This window comes from Pan paniscus, chromosome 19 (genome assembly GCF_029289425.2).
Source record: "Pan paniscus chromosome 19, NHGRI_mPanPan1-v2.0_pri, whole genome shotgun sequence".
Taxonomy (NCBI): domain Eukaryota; kingdom Metazoa; phylum Chordata; class Mammalia; order Primates; family Hominidae; genus Pan; species Pan paniscus.
In genome coordinates, this window is record NC_073268.2 from 35374462 (window position 1) to 35397217 (window position 22756).

General features: G+C 51.6%; 1 protein-coding gene across 20 annotated transcripts in view; it reads left to right on the forward strand.

Moving 5' to 3' along the window:
* The window catches only part of MYO18A (myosin XVIIIA), a 136490-nt gene extending 126865 nt beyond the window's left edge, over positions 1-9625 (forward strand). For 12 of the 20 annotated variants that reach the window (XM_055102067.2, XM_055102071.2, XM_055102068.2 and 9 more), the window contains 2 exons: positions 705-827; positions 2143-4800. In XM_055102067.2, the coding sequence (XP_054958042.2) occupies positions 705-827; positions 2143-3418 (1399 nt within the window). In that variant the 3' untranslated portion in view covers positions 3419-4800. Of the gene's footprint in view, positions 1-704; positions 828-2142; positions 4801-8231 lie in introns of those variants that run through there. The other 8 variants (XM_014342108.4, XM_014342109.4, XM_014342110.4 and 5 more) reach the window with 1 other exon arrangement.
* Positions 9626-22756: the final 13131 nt, after the last annotated feature.

Sequence of the window (22756 nt, forward strand, 5' to 3'; positions counted from 1 at the left end):
ACAATTTAGATACTGAAACTGTTGCTAGTCCCTCTGGAAATGCCGATGCCCCCTGCCCCCCCGCCCCTTTTCCTTTCTCTGTTTATTAAGAGCCAGAGAAGCCACAGGGTGGATCTGGGATGTGGCCTGGGCCTCCTTAACCTAGAGCCCAGGTTGGTGCTGCCATCCACTAAGGAGACCTTCAGGTTCAAGCTAACTCCAAATCCTACGAAGCCCTTCTCTTCTGCTCTGTGGCTGGCAGCCCAGCTCTTGTAACAAAGGCATGGAAATTGACAGCAGCTATAGCCACAATCTGAGGAATGGCAGACAAGAAACAGCAGAGTAGGCCTCAAGGAGTCACTGAAGAACCCAGGGCTCCTCTTTTTAGCTCAGAGCCATTTAGCTGAAATTGATGAGTGGATGGTCTTTAAGTCATTCTCCCTCGATTGGTCAGTGGCCTGTCACAGATAACTGGCTTGGGAGCTGCCTCCATGCTCCTGAGGGTCTTCTTGGTGGTTGTCACACAGTGTGGCTGCTGAGTGGGGACAGGCTCCTTGTGAATGGTGTGCTCTGTCTAACCTCTCTCATTCCCGCCCCCCCGACTCACCGACGTGCATGCTGCCCACATCCCCCCTGCCCAAGACACCCCCTGCACCCCCATCTGCTCCCCTCGTGGGCAGCAGGTGCCTATGCCTTGCCTACCTTTCTGCTCCTCATCCCTACAGTGAGGGAGACTCTGATGTGGACTCGGAGCTGGAGGACCGTGTTGACGGGGTCAAGTCCTGGTTGTCAAAAAACAGGGGACCTTCCAAGGCAGCTTCTGATGATGGCAGCTTAAAGAGTTCCAGGTGAGCATATGGCCTTGAGCTGGGAGGAAAAGCCACCTTGTGCCACAAGGAATGGACAAGTAGCGCCTGGATCCCATGAGGGCAGGCCTGTGTCTCTTGTCTGGCATTTGTGACTGCGGCCCGGGCATGCTCCTGGCATGTGCATGGGCACAGGAAGTTTCTTCTTAGCCAGGGCTGCGTCGCCCTTATTTTTTCCAGGGAATGTTTTCCCATTAGGCTCCAGGCTTTGGTTTGATGTAAGTTAAATGTCACCTCCACTTATTCATTCAACAAATGTTGATCAAGCTTCCTGATAGTTCAGACCCTTGGAATCAAAACTGGGATGGGGCACAGGGGACTCTTAATCCCACAGCCCTGGCCAGCTCTGGATCTCTGACGTCTTACCGTGAATAGCAGCAGAAGAGGCACCAGTTCCACTGATTCTTGACCCAGTTACAGGCACATTTCTGTCTTTTTCTGCCCATTCTCTCCTTCCTCTAATCTCTTCACTGCCCCCACTTCTTTCCTCCTAATACCCATCCACTGGGGGAATGTACTCCCCTGTTTTCTAGCCAGTCATAGTCCTCTGATCATACAGACAGCTACCCCTGGAATCCAGAGCTTCCCCTTGCCCATCTCTTTCCTACTGGCCAGTGTGGCAGCAGGGAGAAAGAAGAGCCCTCGCTCCCCCCTCACCCCCCACAAAGCCATATCCCTGCTCCCCCCACAACATAGAATCCCAACCCCCTGATCAAGCCCATCCTGATCCTCCAGGACACACCCTTCCTCATCCTCTCCCAGAGACAGCAGGTAGACTGGGTAGAAAAAGTAACATCTCTCCCTCCCTTCTCCAGCTCCCCCAAGGCCCCTTCCCCAAGCCTGGCCCCTCACCAGAAGCACCCAGCAGCCCCCTCTAATTGGTTTAATTTATTCGGCCAAACAACATTTTGTTATTGCAGATAATGCCGGCTTCCCCGCCCCACTGCCGTGGTTCACCACGGCATGGCACGAGGCTCCAGGTAGTTGACAATGAAATAAATTGAACTAAACGTTTAGAGGGGGAAAAGTGATGAAATAGAACAATAGTCTAATTTACATGACATTCTCCATGAAGCTATTTTCACTGACGCATATTATTTTGCTTCATTTCCTCCGATGCTCTCACCACCACTTTGCCAGGGCTGCTGCCGTTTTCTCCTCCTTTCGCCTCCCTCCCCCTGTGTCTTTATTCTCTGAGTTTAATACTTGTTCCTCTCTCTCTCTCAACCTCCCTCTCTCCCTGCTGCCCTCATCCACGTCTGGTTCTCGCATCCTCCCTCGGAACGGCCCTCAACAGCCTCTCTAAGGAGGCCCCGGGGGTGGAGGAGAGGCCGTCCTCGGTGGTGAGCTCCCTGAGCTATCGGAAGCGGCTCACCCTAAAGGACTCCATCGGGGGCACCGGGGACGCGGATTCGCTCTTCACCTCCCTGAGCGAGCGGGCGGCCTCCCCCGAGAGGCCCCCTAGGAAGGCCCATGTGGGCCCCAGGGAGGAGCCATGCCCAGGCAGGAAGTCCGAGGAGCCGGAGGAGTGCGGCTCCGTCCGCTCGGGGACCGGGGGGCGCGCTGGCCGGGGGCCGCAGAAGCGGTGGGGCTCCGACTTCAGCCGGGCCTCCACCGTCTCTGCACCGGTCAGCCGGGCCTCCTCGGCCACGCGGCGGGGCTCTGGCGAGGACAGGGCTGGCTCTTCCCTGAGTTTCTCGCTGTCGGGCTCGCCCGGTTCCCGCCGCAGCACCTCCCGGCTCGACAGCCTCTCCAGGACACTCAGCCCTTCCCTGAGCCGGGCCTCTGGCCTAGGCCGGGAGAGCCCTGATTCTCGCCTGTCCCTGGGCCGGAGCTGCCTAGAGGAGTGGGATGATGGAGCCAGTATGGCCCTGAGCGAGGCCTGCTCGCAGTACAGCCACCCGTCGCTGGCCCGCAGTCTGTCGGTGCCACCCCGGCCACGCAGCTCTGCCTCGGCAGTGGATGAGCCTCCCAGCTCCAGCGTCCGCTCCGTCAGCCGTCACTCCTACCTGGACCCAGACCTGGAGGCTGCCATCAACGAGGTCTTGAGCTACAAGCCTGTTCCATTCCAGCGGAGCAGCCTGGAGCCCGACTCCGAGGAGGATGACAGGAAGAGCATCCAAAGTGCCCGGAGCGCCCAACTGGACCCCCCGGAGCGAGCTGCCAGCATCCGCCGCTCCGCCTCTGCTGCTGATGTGTCCCGGTCCCGCAGCGGCCGGAAGAGCCGGAGCCGGCGAAGGAGCAGAAGGAGCAGCTCCAGCTCCAGCTCCAGCTCCAGCTCCGGCTCCGAAGCTTCCTCAGAGCACAAGAGGCGGAAGAAGGGGCGCTCTCGGAAGAGCAAAAAGTCCAAGTCGAGAAGAAAGAGAACGGAGACGGAGTCTGAGTCCTCCTCGTCGTCATCCAGCGGCTCGACCGTCTCCAGCCACAGCCGCTCCAGTGTGAAGAAGGGCCCAGCTGCAGAAAGTGAAGAAACTGGGCAGACGCACCGGCCGTCAAGGAAGGAGGAAAAGAAGCGCAAGAAAGAGGTGGACAGCCTGATGATGCGGTACCTGTACCGGCCCGAGAGCGACTAGCGCAGTAGGTGGCACCTGGCCTGGGTTCAGCATGGCGTGTCCCACCCTGTGTGAACTAACGTCCTCCCTGCCCCTCAGGCCGCCACCTTAGGGCCCACCCGCACTCCTCTCGGGCATGCCTGGCCTCGGAGAGCCTCCTGGCTGCCTTGATGAGCAGGGGCCAGCCAAGCTGGTCAGTCATCCTGAGCCCTGAGCCCTGTCAGCCGAACTCGCTGGTGATGTCATAGCTCCCACTTACAAGTCCTGACCCTGAACCAGGGACTGTCCTTCATACCTTCCACACTTTAGTCACTTATCCCTCACAGTAACTCCGTAACAAAGTCTGATTAGCTCTGTTTCATAGAAGATGAAGCTGAGGCTTGGAGAGGTTAAGTCACTTGCCATGTGGTCACGCACAGCTGGGAAGGGTTGTTGCCAGGGTCTGAATGGGGTCTGCCCAACTCCAGCACTCTTGCCCTTACCCACTCCTCCAGGCAGCCAGTGCAGAGCACATGGGCAACATGTTTACTGTGTGTGCCCAGCAGCACCCATTCAGGAGCTTTCATTCATGGCGCCAACAGGCTGGGGCCAGGAAAGGTCCCAAGCTGATACCCCAGCTGTGGTTGGTGCACATCAGTGGCCCTAAGCTATTATTGGGCCTTTTGCTTAGCTCTCCCTCCCCTACCCTGCCCCCACAAAGCTACCTTCCTCTCTGGCATAGATCTCAAGCCTAGGAGTACAAGGCTCCCAGGGCTACAGCCCACACAGCACCACACCCTACAGCAGACCCAGGAGATGCCTGACTCCCTCCCCAGCCCTCCCACCAAAGGCCTACACATGGGCGTCACCTTGGTTCTACTCATCTTGTAAAGTTCTAATGAATAGAAATTAGCAACTGCTGAGTGACAGCCTCCCCCTGGCTCTCCTGCCTCCCCCAGCTCTTCTCCCTGTGGGGAGGGAGATCTAGCAGTTAGGCCCTTTATGCCCACACCCCCACCATGGAAGAAGGGCAGAGCCTGACTCATTGGAATCCCATTGTTGCCAGTTTCCCTGGTGGGTGGTGACATTTTAGATCACCCTGCTTATGTGAAGCTGTTTTTGGCATGCTGCCCTCCCAGGGCAAGCTTGCTGCTTCCCAGGAGGTATGTCCCCCGAGTGCAGCCCCTGGGGCACAGACATTTGTCTCCCAGATGCATGAACTAACACACCTGTCGCATGCTTGTGCTGTGGAGCGGCTGGACACCTAGGCTGACTTTGAATGGATTATACCAAACGGACTGATGTAAGACCTTTTAAGGAATGGAGCAAGTGGAATGGCTCAGCCCTGCTCTGTCACTTCCCCCATGCAGCAGATGGTTACTGGGTGCTCTGGGAGGAACAGGAAGCATCTCTGTTGTACCAAGGAACCAGTGTTGGCTCCATAGTAAGACAAGAGTCAGCCGAGCATAGTTATTCACACCTGTAATCCCAGCACTTTGGGAGGCTGAGGCAGACAGATCACCTGAGGTTAGGAGTTGAGACCAGCCTGGCCAAGATGGTGAAACCCCGTCTCTACTAAAAGTACAAACATTAGCTGGGCGTGGTGGCGCATGCCTATAGTCCCAGCTACGTGGGAGGCAGAGGCAGGAGAATCGCTTGAACCCGGGAGGCTCGGAGGTTGCAATGAACCGAGATCGCACCACTGCACTCCAGCCTGGGCCACAGAGCGAGACTCCATCTCAAAAAACATATATATATATATGAGTCAATATTTGATCAGGCATCTCAGCCTTCCTCTTAGCAGCCCTGCTAAGTGCCCCACACCCCTAGGGCAGGAAGTCAGCTGATGGACCTGGGAGAGGGGTTTGGAAAGCAAAGAGGGCCAGGCCTTGTTGCACACTGCGCCTCTACCCCCAGATGGACATGGGCCTAAAGCTGGGCCATCCCACACTGACTGGCACCTGGCAGATTTCAGACCCCAAAGCCCTCAGCCCACCATCACCCTTGACCCCACAACCAGCAATAACAAAAAGACCAAAAGCCTGTTTCTTCCACCAGCCACCAGCGCAGTTCCTCTTTTCCACCAGGAAAGCTGGAGTAGTCCTGACGCCATATATACCACCCGCTCCAAGGAGGATTGGATTCACTGTTGGTAGAGTGGCATCAAGCCAGAACCTAGCCAACCAACACGGAGCCAGAAGGAGAAGGCCAGGGGAGGGAGGACCTCAGTGGTGCTCAGCATCAACTGGCTTTGGGGTGGGGGCATGGGATGGAGCAGTCACTTAGCTTCCCATCTGGTGATGAGGACCAGCAAGAATTTGCAACAGGAACGCAGCTTCCATAGCAAAGTCAAGGGGGAGGGGAGCTGCCGCCCTGGGCTTGCCTGGCAGGAATTAGCTTATGTACCAAATTGTTTGTGACAGTGCTGAGCAGGAGACACTGGCTTGTGAGGAGGAAGGCTTTTTTAAACAATTTGGTTAAAATGTTCAAATTGCCAGCTCTGACTCTTGCCCTGGAGAGGAGGGCAGCGGCCTGCTGTTGACTCCCTGATGGCTGGAGCAGTGGAAGCCACTAAGAATGGCTAAAGATCACCCAAGCTACGGGCAAGGGCAATCTCGTGGGTCCGCAGCCCAAGGCAGAGAGAGACATGGAGTTTACCACCTCCCCGGCAGCTCCTGCCACTGCCCAGCGTCTTGATGAAACAGTATGGAAACACGGCTGTCATTTATCCAGGTGTCTGCCTAGCAGGTACAGGAATGTGGGCTTGGGGACTGGAGCCCCCACCTTAAAAAGAGGTGAGGCAATGGAAAGGACCAGAGGGGCCCTGATTCAGCAATTTACAGTGCCTTGGAGCTCGCCAGCAGCACCTCATTTGCATCTGGATTCCAGCCCTGGCATCTGCCTCGCCCCCCTCTGCTCACAAAGTAACCCCACTGTCTTTCCACGAAGCCAGGCACTCCTTAGCCTAACGGCAGACCCTAGCCCTGAGTGCCCAGAAATTCTATGTAAAGAATGAGAACCAAACCAGGCTCCCACTAATTTAGAATTCAAACAACCCCAAAGCTAAAATAACCCCAATTTTTTTCTATATTGCATAGTCATCAGTGAGCTTTATAATTTTGTCCTAGAAACCCCCCCAGAGTCCCTAAGTGCCTTTGGCCTATCAAAGTAAGACTCATTTATGTTCAGTCTAGTTTGTGTTAAATGTGTTTTGTGCTATCCTGATTCCTTTAAAAATGGTAATTCATTCATGAGAAATACGATAACTATTAACCAGACTGCCCCATTCCTGAACCATTTTGCATAATTGAACATGTATTCTATCAGCCTTTTCCTTTCCCCCAGGGATAGAGACCGACCTTTCTTTACATAACCCCTGGGCACTTGCCCAAGCCAGCAGGAGAATTCAGGTTTGGTCTTTTTTTTTTTTTTTTTTTATCTCAGGTCAACCAATCGAGTGGCGGGGTGAAGTCGTCCAAAGTCTTTGAGGTCTAAGAGTCCCAGATTCAAGTTTACATACTGGCTGTGTGGCCTTGGGGAAGATTCTTTCATCTCTTTGGACTGGCTTCCTCGTAATATTTGATAGGGTTATTGTGAAGAGTAAGACAGCCTATCTCACCTGCCTAGGCCGTGTCTTACACATAGGAGTACTCAGTGACCAAATCTTGCCCTCTGCATCTCTCACTGCCACCTTGGGAAAAGCTAAGGTGGTTCTTGCTGCAGAACGTTGACTCCTCCTATTTTGGTTTGGGGATAGAACTTTAAAAGGGCTAGTAAACAAAGGTCCCTTTTCAGCTTAAGTCAGAATTATAGGCAGCAGGGAACATGGAACTCCTGCTTGCCCAAGTTGGAACTCTAGGATCTGGAGGCAGGGCTGCAGCTCCAGGGACCACGCCGAGTGTGGGGCATCAGTAGGAGAGGAGCCACACTGGGCTGTGTTTTCTCCAGTGGTGTTGAAACGAGAGTGCACTTGAACTGACGGAGGCAGTGGAGGCAGGAGGAGTACCGGAAAGGTGGCCCCAAGGCTTTGGGAGAAAGAAAAGAGAAGGTGAATGGAGCTGTGAGATGAGGTCCCCTCTTCCCTGTTCAGTGCTGTGATCCTGCTCCATCCGGGGGGAAGAGGCCTCTTCACATCTGGGATAGCTGGAGGCCTCCAGAGCCAGAGGCCTGATGAAGACTCTGAGTTATGTTATTGTACCAAGAAAGGGGCTTTTTCCCTTGGGCCATCCTAAAACAGGTCTTCCCAGCCTCTCCTTCCTGAGCCTCCATTTCTTGTTAGTAGATGATGGCATGGTCAAAGGTGAAAATTCTCACAGGCCTCAGGGAGCCATCATTAGGGGAAAGGGTTCAGATCTGGGAGTATTTGACAGGGAAAGCGCCTCCTCCTCAGAAGGAATCTTTTTAGGAATCACTCGCCTAAGAGAGCCCCTACCCTAGACAAGTTGTACTCACCAGACCTCCAGTCTCCAAGCCAATGTGGTTCACGGACTGCCTGCTTCAGAGCCTTCTGGGGAAGGACTGAAAATGCAGAATTGCTGGGTTGTACCCAAAAGCCAGCGATTCAAGGTTTCTAAGAGGAAGGGCCCAGGAACCTGCATCAGATTCTTATGCACGCTTGAGTCCGAGACTCACTGCTCTCAGCATCCCTTTCCTCGGAGCTTTAAAAGCTTCCAGAGTCTCCTTCCTCTTAGCACTTTGAGTATCTTCTAAGTAAGCCAAGGAAGGTTTTTACTTAACAATGTTTGGCTTTTGGGGAGTGCTCTGACGCAGCTTTGTGGGCCTCCAGAACCAAAGGCGTGGGTGCTTAATGGTAGGAGTGTCATTTGTCCCTAACCTTATTCCTCGGTCCCTGCAGCCCCACCAGCTACTGGAAGTCCCTTGCCCCTGATCGGTCAGATGATGAGCACGACCCTCTCGACAACACCTCCAGACCCCGATACTCCCACAGCTATCTGAGTGACAGCGACACAGAGGCCAAGCTGACGGAGACTAACGCATAGCCCAGGGGAGTGGTTGGCAGCCCTCTCACCCCAGGGCCTGTGGCTGCCTGGGCGCCTCTCCCAGGAAGTGGTGGGGCACCAGTCTCCCCCACCCGACTGCTGATCTGCATGGGAAACACCCTGACCTTCTGTCAGGGGGACTTTCCAGGCTATGGGTGTCTGATGTCTCCACGTGGAAGAGGTGGGGGAAAGAGGAGTTTCTGAAGAGAACTTTTTGCTCCTCTGTCTCAAAATGCCAGACTCTTGGCTTCTACCCTGGGTCACCGTGGGCAGTGGCAGGTGGCCTGGCACTGCATGGAGCCAGCACGTTGACCTCCCTCTCAGCTCCCTGCTCAGGAACGGTGGACAGGTTGCCTACTGGGACACTCTAGGTTGCTGGGTCCGTGGGGAGGATTGGGGGAGGAGAAGCAGTGCCTTCCCTCTCGTGTGGGGTGGGGGCTCTCTCTTCTTGGTGCCTGCTGTCTTTCTACTTTTTAATTTAAATACCCAACCTCTCCATCACAGCTGCATCCCTGAGAGTGGGAGGGGGCTGCAGTGGTAGCTGGGGCTCCCAAGAACGACTCAGGAATGTCATCTCCATCTTCACCCTTCAGAGAGCAGTCCTTTCTCTGTGCAGCTGGAGACGCTGGTGAGGAGAGCCGGGTCCAGGTTCTTAAGAATGAGGTGCGGAGGGGCTCTCCGGTGCTGCTGGGCTGGGTTGAGCAAGCCTACGCAGACAAGTGTGTGTGTGGACCATCCGCACCTCCAGCCCCCACCCCACCCTCTTTGTCTCAGCGTGTTATGTGCAATGACCTATTTAAGATAAACCCATTCCAACTACAGCAGTTCAGGGCTGATCCAAGCACTGCCTCCCTCCTGCTCTGTCCAGGTGGTCTGGACCATAAACTCAACTTGAGAGGGAAGGCTTGGGGTTGAGGACTTGTGATCAGAAAAACTGAAGATGTAAGTTTTGGCCGGTGCTCATTAGACATGAGTCCTCACTCTGTGTCCTGAGCCCGTGTCATTCTTCTTCCAACCTCCCTGCCCCCACACACTTATCCCAGACACAACACCATGTGGTCTGGAGGTCCCAGCCCCCACCCTAAAAAGGTTATCCCTGAGAACTCCACCAGACTTGGGAGCCCAAGTGCAGTGCCTGGTGCTGCTCCCATCTGCCGCCCCCCTTCTCTCCTGCAATTGGTTTGTACTCACTGGGCTGTGCTCTCCCCTGTTTACCCGATGTATGGAAATAAAGGCCCTTTTCCTCCTGGCTGCGCCAGTTTTCCTGCCTGTTCCTTCAGGCTCAGGCAAAGTCCGGATTGGTCCTGGGGGTGGTGGGCAGAGGCAGGATTCTGATGGGGACCGCGAGGGCATCACCCTGGTCTCTGGCCTGCTCCCCAAAGTGTCAGACCAGTGCCACTTAAAGAGCCTAGGCAGCTCATTTTGGGGCAGGCAGAGGTAGTGGAATGAGGGGATTGGCCAAGGAAGACACAAGCCCCACCTTTTATGTGAAGAGCCTAGGGATTGTGATTCAGGTTAGCAAGGGTGGCAGAGACTCCAAGCCTCATCCTCCCTAGCCTCCACAAGGGAATGTTGAGGTCCCTCTGATTGTTAAATCTCACCAATTACAGAGATTCTCTTCTCTTCCTCCTTCCGTCCCTCCCTCCCTCTCCCTCTCTCTCTCTCTCTCTCTCTTTCATTCTCTTTCTTTTTGGATTCAAGCCCTTCTCATTAGAACATTTTTTAAAAGCTTAATTTTAGCCATTTCAAAGGTGACTTTTTGATCAAAACTTGGCAGAACTAGCTCGGGCCCACAGGGCAATGTGAATAGGTTGGGAGTGCTGTCTCTGCCCTGCTCGGTCCCTGTCTTCATGCCCTACTCCATGCTTTGTTCCTTCATTGACAGCTAAGAGGCAGCTCATGCAGAAAGGCAAGAAACAAATGACACCCCTCCTCCTCTTCTACCTTCTCATTCTGTAGTGTGGCCAGTTATAATCCCTGAATGAATAAAGTAGTTTGGACAGATGGGTGGGAAAAGATAGCAAACAGCCCAAGTGCCGAGGTTCTGATAATGTCAGCCATCCAGAAAGAGTCCAAAAGGGAAGAAGGGAGAAAAGTCTCCCCCAAAATGAATGGGACAGAGTGTGAAGTGGATCCGTCTCGAACAGAGACTGCCCCCTCCATTGCCCCACGATAGAACAGAGAAGAGGATAGAGACAATAGTAAAAGGGAAGTTACTTTTTGTCTTTTGGAGACAGAGTCTTGCTATGTCGCCCAAGCTGGAATGCAGTGGCATGATCTCAGCTCACTGCAACCTCTACCTCCCGAGGTTCAAGCGATTCTCCTGCCTAAACCCTCCAAGTAGCTGGGACTTAACAGACGTGTACCACCACGCCTGGCTAATTATTGTATTTTTAATAGAGACGGGGTTTCGCCATGTTGAGCAGGCTGGTCTCGAACTTCTGACCTCAAGTTATCTGCCTGCCTCGCCTCCCAAAGTGCTAGGATTATAGGCGTGAGCCACTGTGCCTGGCCTAAGTTACTTTTTTTTACAAAAAAAAAGGCTGCTAGCTTATGTTCAGTTCTGTCACTCTCATCTTTTATTCCTGTTTTCACATAGCGTGGTACATTTTCTGTTTCTACTAGGAACTAGTGTGACAAACTCCCTGCCACCTTTAGATGAATTCCCAAATCTGTTCACTCATACTGAGTCAAGCCTCTGGCTAACTGGAAACTCCAACATCAACCTCCAATAACCCGGCCTGGGGTAAAAAGCTTTGTTCAAGTCAGAAAACATATTCATTTGCTTAACAGTTGAGAAATATTTCATGACTGCCTGCTGTGCCTAGGCCCCATTCTGGGTGCTGGCGATGGATAAGTTCCCTTCCTTCATAAAGTGGAGGAAGGTAGACACAAAATACATGCTGCACCTGCTAGTATGCATAAGCTTACAGTGGGTAGAGAGGAACACATCATAGTATCCATCCTCCAGGGTTTTGCGGACGAGGGCTGGAGCAGACCCATGTGGAAATAATTACGTAAGACCTAACAAGGATGAAGAGGTTGCTTTGGACATACCATGGAGGGAGATGCTCTCTTTGGCGGGAAGGATTGGGAAAGCCTCTAAAAGGAGCTGCTATTTTGACCAGGGCTTGAAAATAGCACTTCCACAGGTACAGTTGCTGGGAAAGGCATATTGAGAAGAAGAAGAGTTTAAGTAAAGGTCCTGGGGCAGGGAAAGAGAGGTGGTGGTAGAACATGCCACAGGCTGGCTGTGCATTGTCACATGACCAGTGCTTCTCCAAGTTTCAGTTGAGAAGGAGACAATTCCCTTGGCCCCAGAGGAGTCCAGGAGCCTTTAGGGCCACCAAAGCCCATCTTTATTTTGGGTGTACCTTGAAGGCTCTGCTGTTGACCTTACCTGTACGCTCATGGTACCTCTGGTCCCTAAGATGTTGCAGAAGGCAAATCTGGCCCTTTGCCAGGCTCAAAGCCAGCCTGCTAGATCCTCCTCTATAACTGCAGATCCCCGGGATTGCTCTGACTCCTGAATAAGCATGGGCGGGAACCAGTGCCCCTGTGGGACTCCCCATGGTGCCCAGTCTGTGCCCAGAAAAGACAGTGGCAGGCAGTGACCCCTAAATGGTCTTCTTTTGTCTTTGTGTCTCCTTGGCAGATTATCCCAGTTGTCCTTCCCCCGTCCTCCACCCCCTTGCCTGGTGGCACAGACACTTAGCGATTTGCTCCTTAATTGTCCCCCAGCTAGGCTGCGCAGATGCCGCTCTTTAATCTCTCCTGATAAATGAATCGCGCCGCTCCTTTAATCATATGTTCATATCCAAGCCAATTTGAATCAATTTGGCAGGGAGCGTGTTGCAAGAGATGCCATGACTGCTGTTTCTTCCCCAGGGCCCTGGAGCCAGAGCGGCTGCTGTCCTTGCCCTCAGCAAAGAGCCCAGGAGGCCCATCCAGGGAAAGGATCGCCTACCTGAATAGTGGGGACTTTTCAAAGTCATCTAATTCATTCCTGACCTCCAAGCAGGCCGTGTGGGACTGGAGGGAGATGGATTCCCAAAGGCCTCGGAAGTGGGAGGGGGATGAGTCCCTAGCCTGCCTTGGTCACTGAATGAAGGGCCCCATTATCATCCCTGGGAGAAAGTACTGCCTTAAATCTAACCCTAATCCCTTCTGTTCCCTGTTCATTTCCACTGCACCGGTTCTCTGGGAAGCTGGAACACTTCGTCACCTTTTATATAGCAACACATTCCAGACAAGTCTATGATAATTTGTCCTTGCCTGCTTCTACTGGTGGCCACCCTGACTCTTTCCATCTTCCCCTAGGACATATTTTCTAAAACCTCCAGCCTGGTGGGCAGTCTGACACGTTCGGTAATGTACCAAGCTCTGCCGCCTTTCAGGCTGCTGCCTTTTCACCTCCAGAGTGGTGCCCCCCTGCAGTAATGAAAACAAAGCAAAAATAGACAAAACCTGCCAAACTGAGTTCTTCTGCGTCTAGCACTGCGACCTTGGAGAAGGGGCTTAACCTGTCAGGCCTCAGTTTCCCCATCTGTGAAACAAGGTAGTATTGCTGGCAAGAACCTTCTGGCTTCTAAATTCAGAGCTCCTTACCACAGCCAAAAGAATCTCCCACGCCCTCCCCCTTCATCCCCCCTAGTGAGGGACTGACAGTTGATGCCAGTGGGGCTTCGAGATCCGGGTGCTGCGGAAGAAACGTTGTGCATGGTCTGTCGGGAGTTAGTTTCCATTCAGACACTCGGTTGAACCTCGAGGTCCTCTCATTTCCTCTTCTTCCCTAGCCCGATCTGCCAGTCCAGGCTTGTGCCCTACCATTCACTGGGAAACCGAGAGCTCATTAGCATATTCATATATATTTGCATATCCACTTTTCTTTGGCACACGTGGCCCTCTGGTCCCGCCCCTGCCTAGAGGTTCTTTACGCACTTCCCAGAAGCCACTCCCCTTAAAAGAAATGGGTTTTCAAGCCGCCGATGGGCAGCCCATCTGTGTTGCCCTTTTAATGATTACAGCGGCATTAGGACCGGTCTACTCTCCGAGCAACCCGGAAATAATGTTTCCCGCCCTTTTAAGGGCCCTTGGAACTCTGGCCTGAGCTGAGGCCCAGAGTCAGTGACTGGGACTGACAGGCCCCTTCCTACCCTGTCAGTAGTGAGAGGAGGGTAATAAGAGCAATAATTGGCTGGGTGCGGTGGCTTACGCCTGTAATCCCAGTACTTTTGGGAGGCCCAGGAGGGTGGATCACCTGAGGTCAGGAGTTCGAGACCAGCCAGGCCAACATGGTGAAACCCCATCTCAACTAAAAACAATACAAAAATTAGCCGTGCGTGGTGGCAGGCACCTGTAATCCCAGCTATTTGGGGGGCTGAGGCAGGAGAATCGCTTGAACCCGGGAGGCAGAGGTTGCAGTGAGCCAAGATCGTGCCATTGCACTCTGGCCTGGGGGACAAGAGAGAGATTTCATCTCAAAAAAAAAAAAAAAGGACTAACAACAGTTCCCATTTGTTGAGCACTTACTATGATGACCCCAGCGCTTAAGCACTTTGCCCTACAAAATCTCATTTCACCTCCATCACAACTCTGTGAAGACGTCATCCTGGAAAGAAAACTGAGGCTGAGGGGTGATGTCATCTTTCTAAGCAGAGTCCTCAACTTGCTTCCAGCAGCTGGCCAGGCGTCTCCTAACTATTCTGGCCTTGGCAGAGGATGCAGTGAGAGGCAAGAAAGCAAAGAATCACTACCATGGTCCTCATCTCAAATCGCGTGTGCTTGGCATTCGCCAAGTCCTGGCCTCAGAAAGGAAACGCTTCTTGGCAATTTGGGGGGAAAATATCTACTTCACATTTGCGTCGCTCTTCACAATTTTCAGAGCATCCCCCATATATTATCACATTTTCACTTCACTCCCACTGTGCCAGCAATATGAATAACAGTTCCACATCGCTCAGAATGCATATTTTAAGCTATATTCACTTCAGTCTAATTTCATTACAGTACAACAACAATCCAGACCATTCCCTGCTATTTGATCTGGGAGGAAAGATTTCCAGAGCAGTAGCCATTTTGGAGTTAACAAGGATGCTGGATGTGTTTAGAAGGAATTGTACAGAGAAATTGAGTCTTCTGTAGTGTGAGCCCCAGAGATGGGTCATAAGGGAGATTCCAAAAAGAGTGTGTGCTTTGCGACTGAAGTCAGTCACATAAATCCCCCAGTGGAATACTTATATGTGCAGATAGAATTTGCTGTAGATATCAAAAGTCAGCTATGACAGTTTTACAAAAAAAGAAAATTCAAAAAGGATATTACGTTTTGACACTATCCAGCCAAATTATATTTGAAGTGGCTTAAGAGTCAAAGAGTTTCCACATTTTAATAAATTTTTATATGTTTTGTGCCACATCTATGATCTGACTAGATTAGGAAAAGCAGCAAATGGATTTGGGAAAGAGAGGACACTAGGGAATTTGAAAATGGAAATTAAAACAAAAAGGAGTTAAAGCTGAGGTGGGTGGATCACCTGGAGTCAGGAGTTCGAGACCAGCCTGGCCAAGATGGTGAAACCCCCTCTCTACTAAAAATACAAAAATTAGGCCGGGCACGGTGGCTCACGCCTGTAATCCCAGCACTTTGGGAGGCTGAGGCGGGTGGATCATGAGGTCAGGAGATCAAGACCATCCTGGCTAACACGATGAAACCCCATCTCTACTAAAAAAATACAAAAAATTAGCCAGGCGTGGTGGTGGGTGCCTGTAGTCCCAGCTACTCGGGAGGCTGAGGCAGGAGAATGGCATGAACCCAGGAGGCGGAGCTTGCAGTGAGCAGAGATCTGAGCCACTGCACTCCAGCCTGGGCGACAGAGCAAGACTCCGTCTCAAAAAAAAAAAAAAAAAAATTAGCTGGGCGTGTTGGCGGGAACATGTAATCCCAGCTACTCGGGAGGCTGAGGCAGGAGAATCACTTGAAGGTGGAGTTTGCAGTGAGATGAGATCATGCCATTGCACTCCAGCCTGGGTGACGGGTGAGACTCTGTCTCAAAAAGAAAAAAAGGAGTTTAAAAAAATCTCTGTATGGGGAAGATATAGCCAATAGCTTCCGAAACATTAGGACTTTGAAAGACCGGTGAGTGACAGGCAGCCAGGCAAATATAAAATTGTATGTGATGAAAGAGGTCTCATGGCTCATCTTAACCCTGGGGCCTGGCATCAACTGCAGGTTGGCACCCTTGCTTGAGGACTGCTGGGGGACTACTGTCCAAGGAAGAGTGACCCTAGTGAGTGCACTCCCTGGAAGGTTCTGCCCTGGAAGCACAGGTCTCATGGCCTGCCTTTGTGGGTTCTGGAGAACATCTGTGGGAGCTACTGTTTCTGGTGGAAACATACTCAGCCACTGGGCAGGTTTTAATAGTAGAAAGGAGCTTCTGCTCCCAGGAACTGACAAAATAAGCCTAGAGAACCAACTAGAAAGTGAGGCAGTCTTACAGCTCTGTTAATGGGTTCCTAAGGTTACATATAGACATGACAAAAGTAGGAGGGAAAACACAGATCAATAAATAAATATTAGAAGGGACCTCTGAAAACTGTAAGTAGTTTTACCTGGGGATGTGGGGTTATAGATGAAGTGGCTGTGCTTTCAATACCAAGTTTTCATACGATTTTTAAAAGTCAGTACAGATGTGTGTAGCAACACCAAAGAAGGCCCCAAATTGTCATATTAGCATGATTATAAGAATCACTTCTTTCCCAACATTTCATATACAGAAATCATAGCAGGCGGGTGGGCGGGAGGGGGTAAACCGTGTGGCAAATCTGCTTAGAAACTGCTTAGATCCCTTGCTCAGGGAAAGCCATTCTTAAAGCAGCAGGCTTCTCTCGGCATGGCTGAGAGGGAAGCTGGAAGAGGAACAGATTGGAGGGTGGAACATGAACAGGGTATTTAGGGGAGGCGAGCAGCGCAGATGAGACAAGAGCATCTAGATCAAGCCCTCCCATGCAGCTGAGAGCCCTGCAGGTGATCGGTTTAGGTGAGGCTGTTTTTGTTAAAGGGACTGGCAGTGGGGTTGGGATGAGGAGGAGCCAAGAGTTGAGAAGGTCATTTAGGACATTTGTGTCATAGTGATATACTTTTTTTTTTTTTTAAGATCTGCAAGGTGGGGACATGGCTCAGTGGCCAGACTTTGTGCCTGGCTGGTAGATTTGTGCTTCTAATACATGGTTCCATCTAAGAAGGTGTAGCCCCTTAGGGAAGTATTGTTGCTGACTTGAGTGACCAGTGAGTTTCTCTGAGAAATTGGAAAATGTGGGATCCCTAGTAAAAGGGAAGCCCGGGGGTTGAGGCATCCTGGCAGGTCTGGGAGGAGCAAGTCCCCTGGGGTGTGGGTGTGATCTCCCTCTCCCTCCCCACCCCTACTCCTTGCTCCCCAGTAGAAATCAGCTACAAATCTCAGCTTGTTGGGAACAGATGGCCTTGGCTGACGAATAAACCACCGCAGGCTGCTCCACCTGTTCTCGGGCTGGAATAATCAGCTCGAGACAAACATCAGCGCTGAAATAACTCATGGCAGCGGGTGATGCGCAGGCACTGATTCCAAAAATCTCTTAAGCAGCCCCCCTCCAACTCTCCCCTCCCCAGCCCCTAGAGGCCATGGGGGAAGGTAATGGAGCACAGAAGACAGAGCCCTAAACTGAGCAGGAGGCCGGAGCTAGTAGTGCCACCAGCGGAAATGGGTGGAGGACAGGGCTGAGATGTGCGGCAGGGTGGGGGCATCCACTTCAGTGGCGCAGGAAATTATTTCTCAGGAGCACATGGAGAACATGGGCATTCCTGTGTTGGTCCATGGGCCAAGGCTGAGGAGACTCAACTAGTCCAGGATGGTAGATACCTGAGCATTTAGGATTCATTTGATTTGTTCATTGAAGGAGTGATGTGCAAGTAGGGTCAATCTACCGGGGAATCTCTCAGCAGCTCACACAGTTCTGGCAGCAACCACTGGGGTCTTCTCCCGCTCCCTCTGTCGATGGGTGTCTGGGTGCCCACAGTTGTACAGATTTGCGTTCAGCCTCCCCCGATCCCCGAAGAAGTCAGCTGGGCTAACGTTCCCTGGCACTAGCAGATGAGCCCATGGGAGGAGTGACAGTGCAGGGAAGCAGTGGTGATGGGCAGTGGGGGATGCCAACTGAGATGGGGGTCTGAATCCCTGTGGAGCTGGTCAGGAGAGGGCAGGGAGACAGAGAAGAAGCTGATTGTTTGCATTGGTTGCCTCAGTCAGCCGGCACCCTCAGTCTGGCCTCCAGGCCTGGTACACAAAACATGGGGACTCCAGAGGCTGTGTGGGCTTACAGTGAAGCAGCTTGCAGAGCCCTCCAAACCCCAAGTTGCATCTCTAAGTGCCAGTTATTCTTTCCCCAAGTGGCCCTGTGCTGCCCAGGGCCCAGGACATTGGAGACTGAGCCCTCCCCTCTTGTTTAGAGTCCTGCAAACCTGTTCTCCTCCAAGCTGGTTCTGCCCACAGAGTCGCCGAGGTGGCACTTGTCCTTCTAAGTGGCTGGCTCTGAGGTTCTCTCCCCTGGCTGTTTTGGCTTATATACAAAAAGTTTTAAAATAATAGTATAATGAATGAACCTGTTGATATGGTTTGGCTGTGTCCCCACCCAAATCTCATCTTGAATTGTAGTTCCCATAATCCCCATGTGTTGTGGGAGGGACCTGGTGGGAGGTAATTGAATCATGGGTGCAGTTACCCCCATGCTGTTCTTGTGATAGTGAGTGAGTTCTCAAGAGATCTGATGGTTTTGTAAGGGGCTTTTCCACTCTTCACTCTGCACTCATTCGCTCTCCTGCAGCCCTGTGAAGAGATGCCTTCCATCATGATCGTAAGTTTCCTGAGGCCTTCCCCAGTCATGCGGAACTGAGTCAATTAAACCTTTCTTTATAAATTACCCAGTCTCGGATATTTCTTCATAGCAGTGTGAGACTGGACTAATACACCTGTTTACCCATCAAGCAGCTTCAACAGTTATCACACCTCAGGACGCTGAGATGGGAGGATTCCTTGAGCCCAGGGGCTCAAATTCAGCCTGGGAAACATAGTGAAACTCCTGTATCTTAAAATATATATATAATTAAAAATTTTTTTTTTTGAGATGGAGTCTCATTCTGTTGCCCAGGCTGGAGCACAGTGGCACAATCTCAGCTCTCTGCAGCCTCCGCCTCCCAGGTTCAAGTGATTCTCCTGCCTCAGCCTCCTGAGTAGCTGGGATTACAAGCGCATGCCACCACGCCCAGCTAATTTTTGTATTTTTTTTAGTTGAGACGGGGTTTCGCCATGTTGGCCAGGCTGGTCTCGAACTCCTGACTGCAGGCGATCCACCCGCCTCGGCCTCCCAAAGTGCTGGGGTTACAGGCTTGAGCCCACCGCACCTGGCCTTAATTTAATTTAAAATAAGAATAATTAAAACAGTTATCAACAGGGAATCTTGCTTTGTTGGCAACCCTGCCCACTTCCCCATTCTCTTCACTGTATTATTTTGAAGCTGACAGACATGATGTCATTTCACCAGGAAATAGTTTAGTATTCCTCAAAGAAAAGAAAATGAGGCCAGGCACGGTGACTTACATCTGTAATCCCAACAGTTTGGAAGACCAAGGCAAGCAGATCACTTGAGCCCAGGAGTTTGAGACCAGCCTGGGCAACATAGGGAGACCCCATCTCTACAAAAAATAAAAATAATTAGCTAGGTTGAGGTAGAAGGATCACTTGAGCCTGGGAGGTCAGGGCTGCAGTGACCTGTGATAGCACCATTGCACTTCAGCACTTCAGCCTGGGCAACAGAGTGAGAGGATGTCTCGAAAAGAAAAGAAGAAAAGAGAAGAAAAGAAAAGGAAAGGAAAGGAAAATGACTTTTTTTTTTTTTTTAGATGGAGTCTTGCTCTGTCGCCAGGCTAGAGTGCAGTGGCATGATCTCAGCTCACTGCAACCTCTGCCTCCCGGGTTCAAGTGAGCCTCCTGCCTCAGCCTCCTAAGTATCTGGGACTATAGGCGTGTGCCACCATGCCCAGCTAATTCTTTGTATTTTTTAGTAGTAACGGGGTCTCACCATGTTGGCCATGATAGTCTCCATCTCTTGACCTCGTGATCCGCTCCCCTCAGCCTCCCAAAGTGCTGGGATTACAGGCATGAGCCACTGCACCTAGCCAACTTTTTTCTTTTTTTTAAATAGAGACAAGATCTTGCTCTTTTGTCCTGGCTGGAGGGCAATGGCATGATCGTAGCTCACTGCAGCCTCAAACGCCTGGCCTCAAGTGATCCTCCCACCTTGGCCACACAAAGCACTGGGATTACAGATATGCGACATCACACCCAGCCAGAAAATGACTCTTTAAAAAACATAATCACAATACTCTTATCACACCTAAAAAATGATCAATAATTCCTTAACACAAAACATCCAGTCAATGTTTAAACTTCCCTGATTTTATTATATAGTTTTGTTATGTATTTTATAATATATATTTTAAAATTGGTCTGTTTAAACTAGGATCCAAATAAAATTGAAGAGCTTTTTAAAAAATATGGTGCCTAGGGCCTTCTCCCTTGGCGATTCTAATTTAAATGGTCTTGGGTGGGTCCCAAGCATCATCTTTTTTAAAGCTCCCCAGGTGGTTATAATGTGCAGCCAGGGTTGAGAAATGCTCTGCCTTTCCCCCTACCAGCTTCCGGCCAACTCTTCCATGTTCATGCCATTAAATACTTCTCCCCGTTTCTGACCAGCTGATCAGGCAGCTCCCAGAGCCGCTCCGATCAGGTGAGGGCTGCCCATCTTCTCCAGGTTCCTCTTTCAAGGTGGGTGCTAACTCCCTGTGGATACAGCATTCCCTTTCCCTACAGATTCTCATACCATGTACATCTGTTCCTATTTCTTTCTCCCCTAATATACCTGGTGCGTGTTCCTGCCTTACAAGCGTAGCAGATTTTTTTTTTTTTTTTTTTTTTTTTTTTTTGCGTGAAAATAGCAAAATTCCTGCCTCAGGAAAAAGTGAGAACTTCCCTGGGGGCTGTACTCACTTGGCTGCTCCAACGCCTCAGTGCTGTGCTGGAGCTGAGCACGGGGCCTGCTGGGGGCCTTGGCAGCAGTTGTAAGGGAGCCCGGGGATTCGAGTGGGACTTGAACCCGGCACATATCGGGGAATCTAAGAAACTTTTCTCTCCTGAAGATGCTGGCCCCAGGAGCATTTTGGAGAGTGATGCCCACGTCCTTAGCTCTGTGCCTCTGCTCGCAGCTGTGAGCCTCCCTTCCCACGGCTGCTGTTTCCATTCTCCAGCCCCCGACCCCTTCACTCCACTTGCCTTTTGGACTTGTTCCTCTCTCCCATGCCACCCCCATTCCATGTCTCACTGAATGTTGGTGAAACAAATCTAGTCTAAAATAATGAGCAATCAACTACCCCGATGCTTGAGGGCAGGCTGGGCAGGGGCTGGGGGAAGGGGTAGGAGCTGAATCATTTATAAAGCTGAATAAAGATGCAGATGAGCAGTGCTAACTAGGAACCCCAGAGCTGGGCTTATTCATTATTCAAAGTTATGTAAATGTCATAGGTCCTGCCTGTTAGAATCCCACCCCTTGTCTCTGTGGCTCCTTCAGGGCTGACAGATCCAGCCCACCTTGGGCCTCCCCCATTCTCCCTAACCCAGGTGCCTGCATTAGCCCCGCCTTAGGCCCAGATATTTATTTCAGACCCTACCCCCAGGGTAATAAAAATCTTAGACCCCCCTTTCTAGCCAGCAGTCATCCAGAAGTTTTGAGGGGAGGCCCTGGCCTTCAGACGAGCCTCTACAGGCCCAAATAGCAGAGCTTCTAATTTTTTAAGATTTCCAAGGAAAGAATATAAGTATGCTCATCTACATGTTTTAGTATCTCATGAATCTACCTAATGGGATGGATTTCCTGAAGTCTAACTTTAATCCCTCTTGCTGCTCTAACAGCCCACCACTTAAAAAACCAAATTCTCTTTCATCACTCTTCTGAGAAGAAAATGCAGGCTTGGAGTTACTTTGTAGCCGACTGTCTCCAGACTGATTCGGCCATGTTGTCTCCTTTGACCTTTCTAGATAGTTGACCCTCCTTCCTGGGTACACTCACATTCCTTAAGCTCTTAAACCCATTCTGGGATGCCAAACTCTGCTGGGGTCTAAACTGGTACTGAGGATAGTATACACCTCCTCCTCTCCCCACCACGATCCCTGACTGGTACCCCACGATCGCCTGGGTCTTAGAACTCAAATTCCTTTGCCCTGACTCTCCTCCCTCTTTGCCAGTCTTTCCCGATTTCCCCACCATCTCCTCATCTTTTGGTGAGGCTGAAATGAAAAATTGGGTCAGAGTCACGAAGGCATCGATTGCCTCTGCTCTCCCTTCTTTCCTGGCCTGGCTTTCTTTCCTCCCGCCCCCAATCTATTTTCAGCCTGCCTCTGCTTTCCTCAGTCTGCTTGCCAACCAGGCCAGCCTCTTTCTCTTCGTTGCCCTTATCTCTCCCCTGCAGCCTGTGCAGACCCCAGCTGCCTTTCCAGAGGTCTCTTCTTGCCTGCCCGATTGATTTTGATTTTCTTCCATCCTGAAGATATGTACGGCCTGCCTGAAAGGGGATGCCTGGCCACGCTCAGGCAGAAGGGAAGCAGAGAGAGAATACTGGTTGATCTGCTTTGGAAAATCCTTCGATATAACTGAAACCCTCAAGTTATCCTAGGACCCCTTCTACAATGACTTTTGCTTTCCTCTAGGCCCAGAGACTATTCCCAACATCTCCTCTACTATCCCACCCCATCCCACCTAAGAATGGCTGGTTTCCTCCCACTTGGGCACTCTGGGCCCATTTCCTTTGGCTTTAGGGGTGCGTGGCATTCCTGGAGGTCCTGACCTGCCTTCGTGGTCTGCACATTGCCAGTCTCTTCTTTCCTGCTTCTTGTCTGTCTCCTTTCTTCGCTGGCCCGATCCATCCCCCCACACCCATCCTCCCTCACTCACCCCCCTGCCTCCTCCCACTCTTTCCTGTGCTCATCTAGAGAGGCCTCCGCCAGCTGAGGCAGGGCTTGGGAGCAGCCCCCACTCGTCCTTTCTCAGCCTCTGGGAGACACTGGTCCATCCTTTAGCTGTCACCAACAAGCTGAATAAGGCTGGATATTTTGGAAGGGGAGCTGCAGCTGGCTGGGGGAAGGGGTGGCACTGAGAGAAGCCAGAGGGAACTGCAGGCAGCTGTGGGGTGAGAGGGGGCATTCTGAGCATCTTAGCTTCCCAACTTTCTCGGCTTGGGAGCTGGTGGGATCTTATTCTGGTCCTTCTCTGTGTCTCATTTGTCTGTCCCCACCAGTGA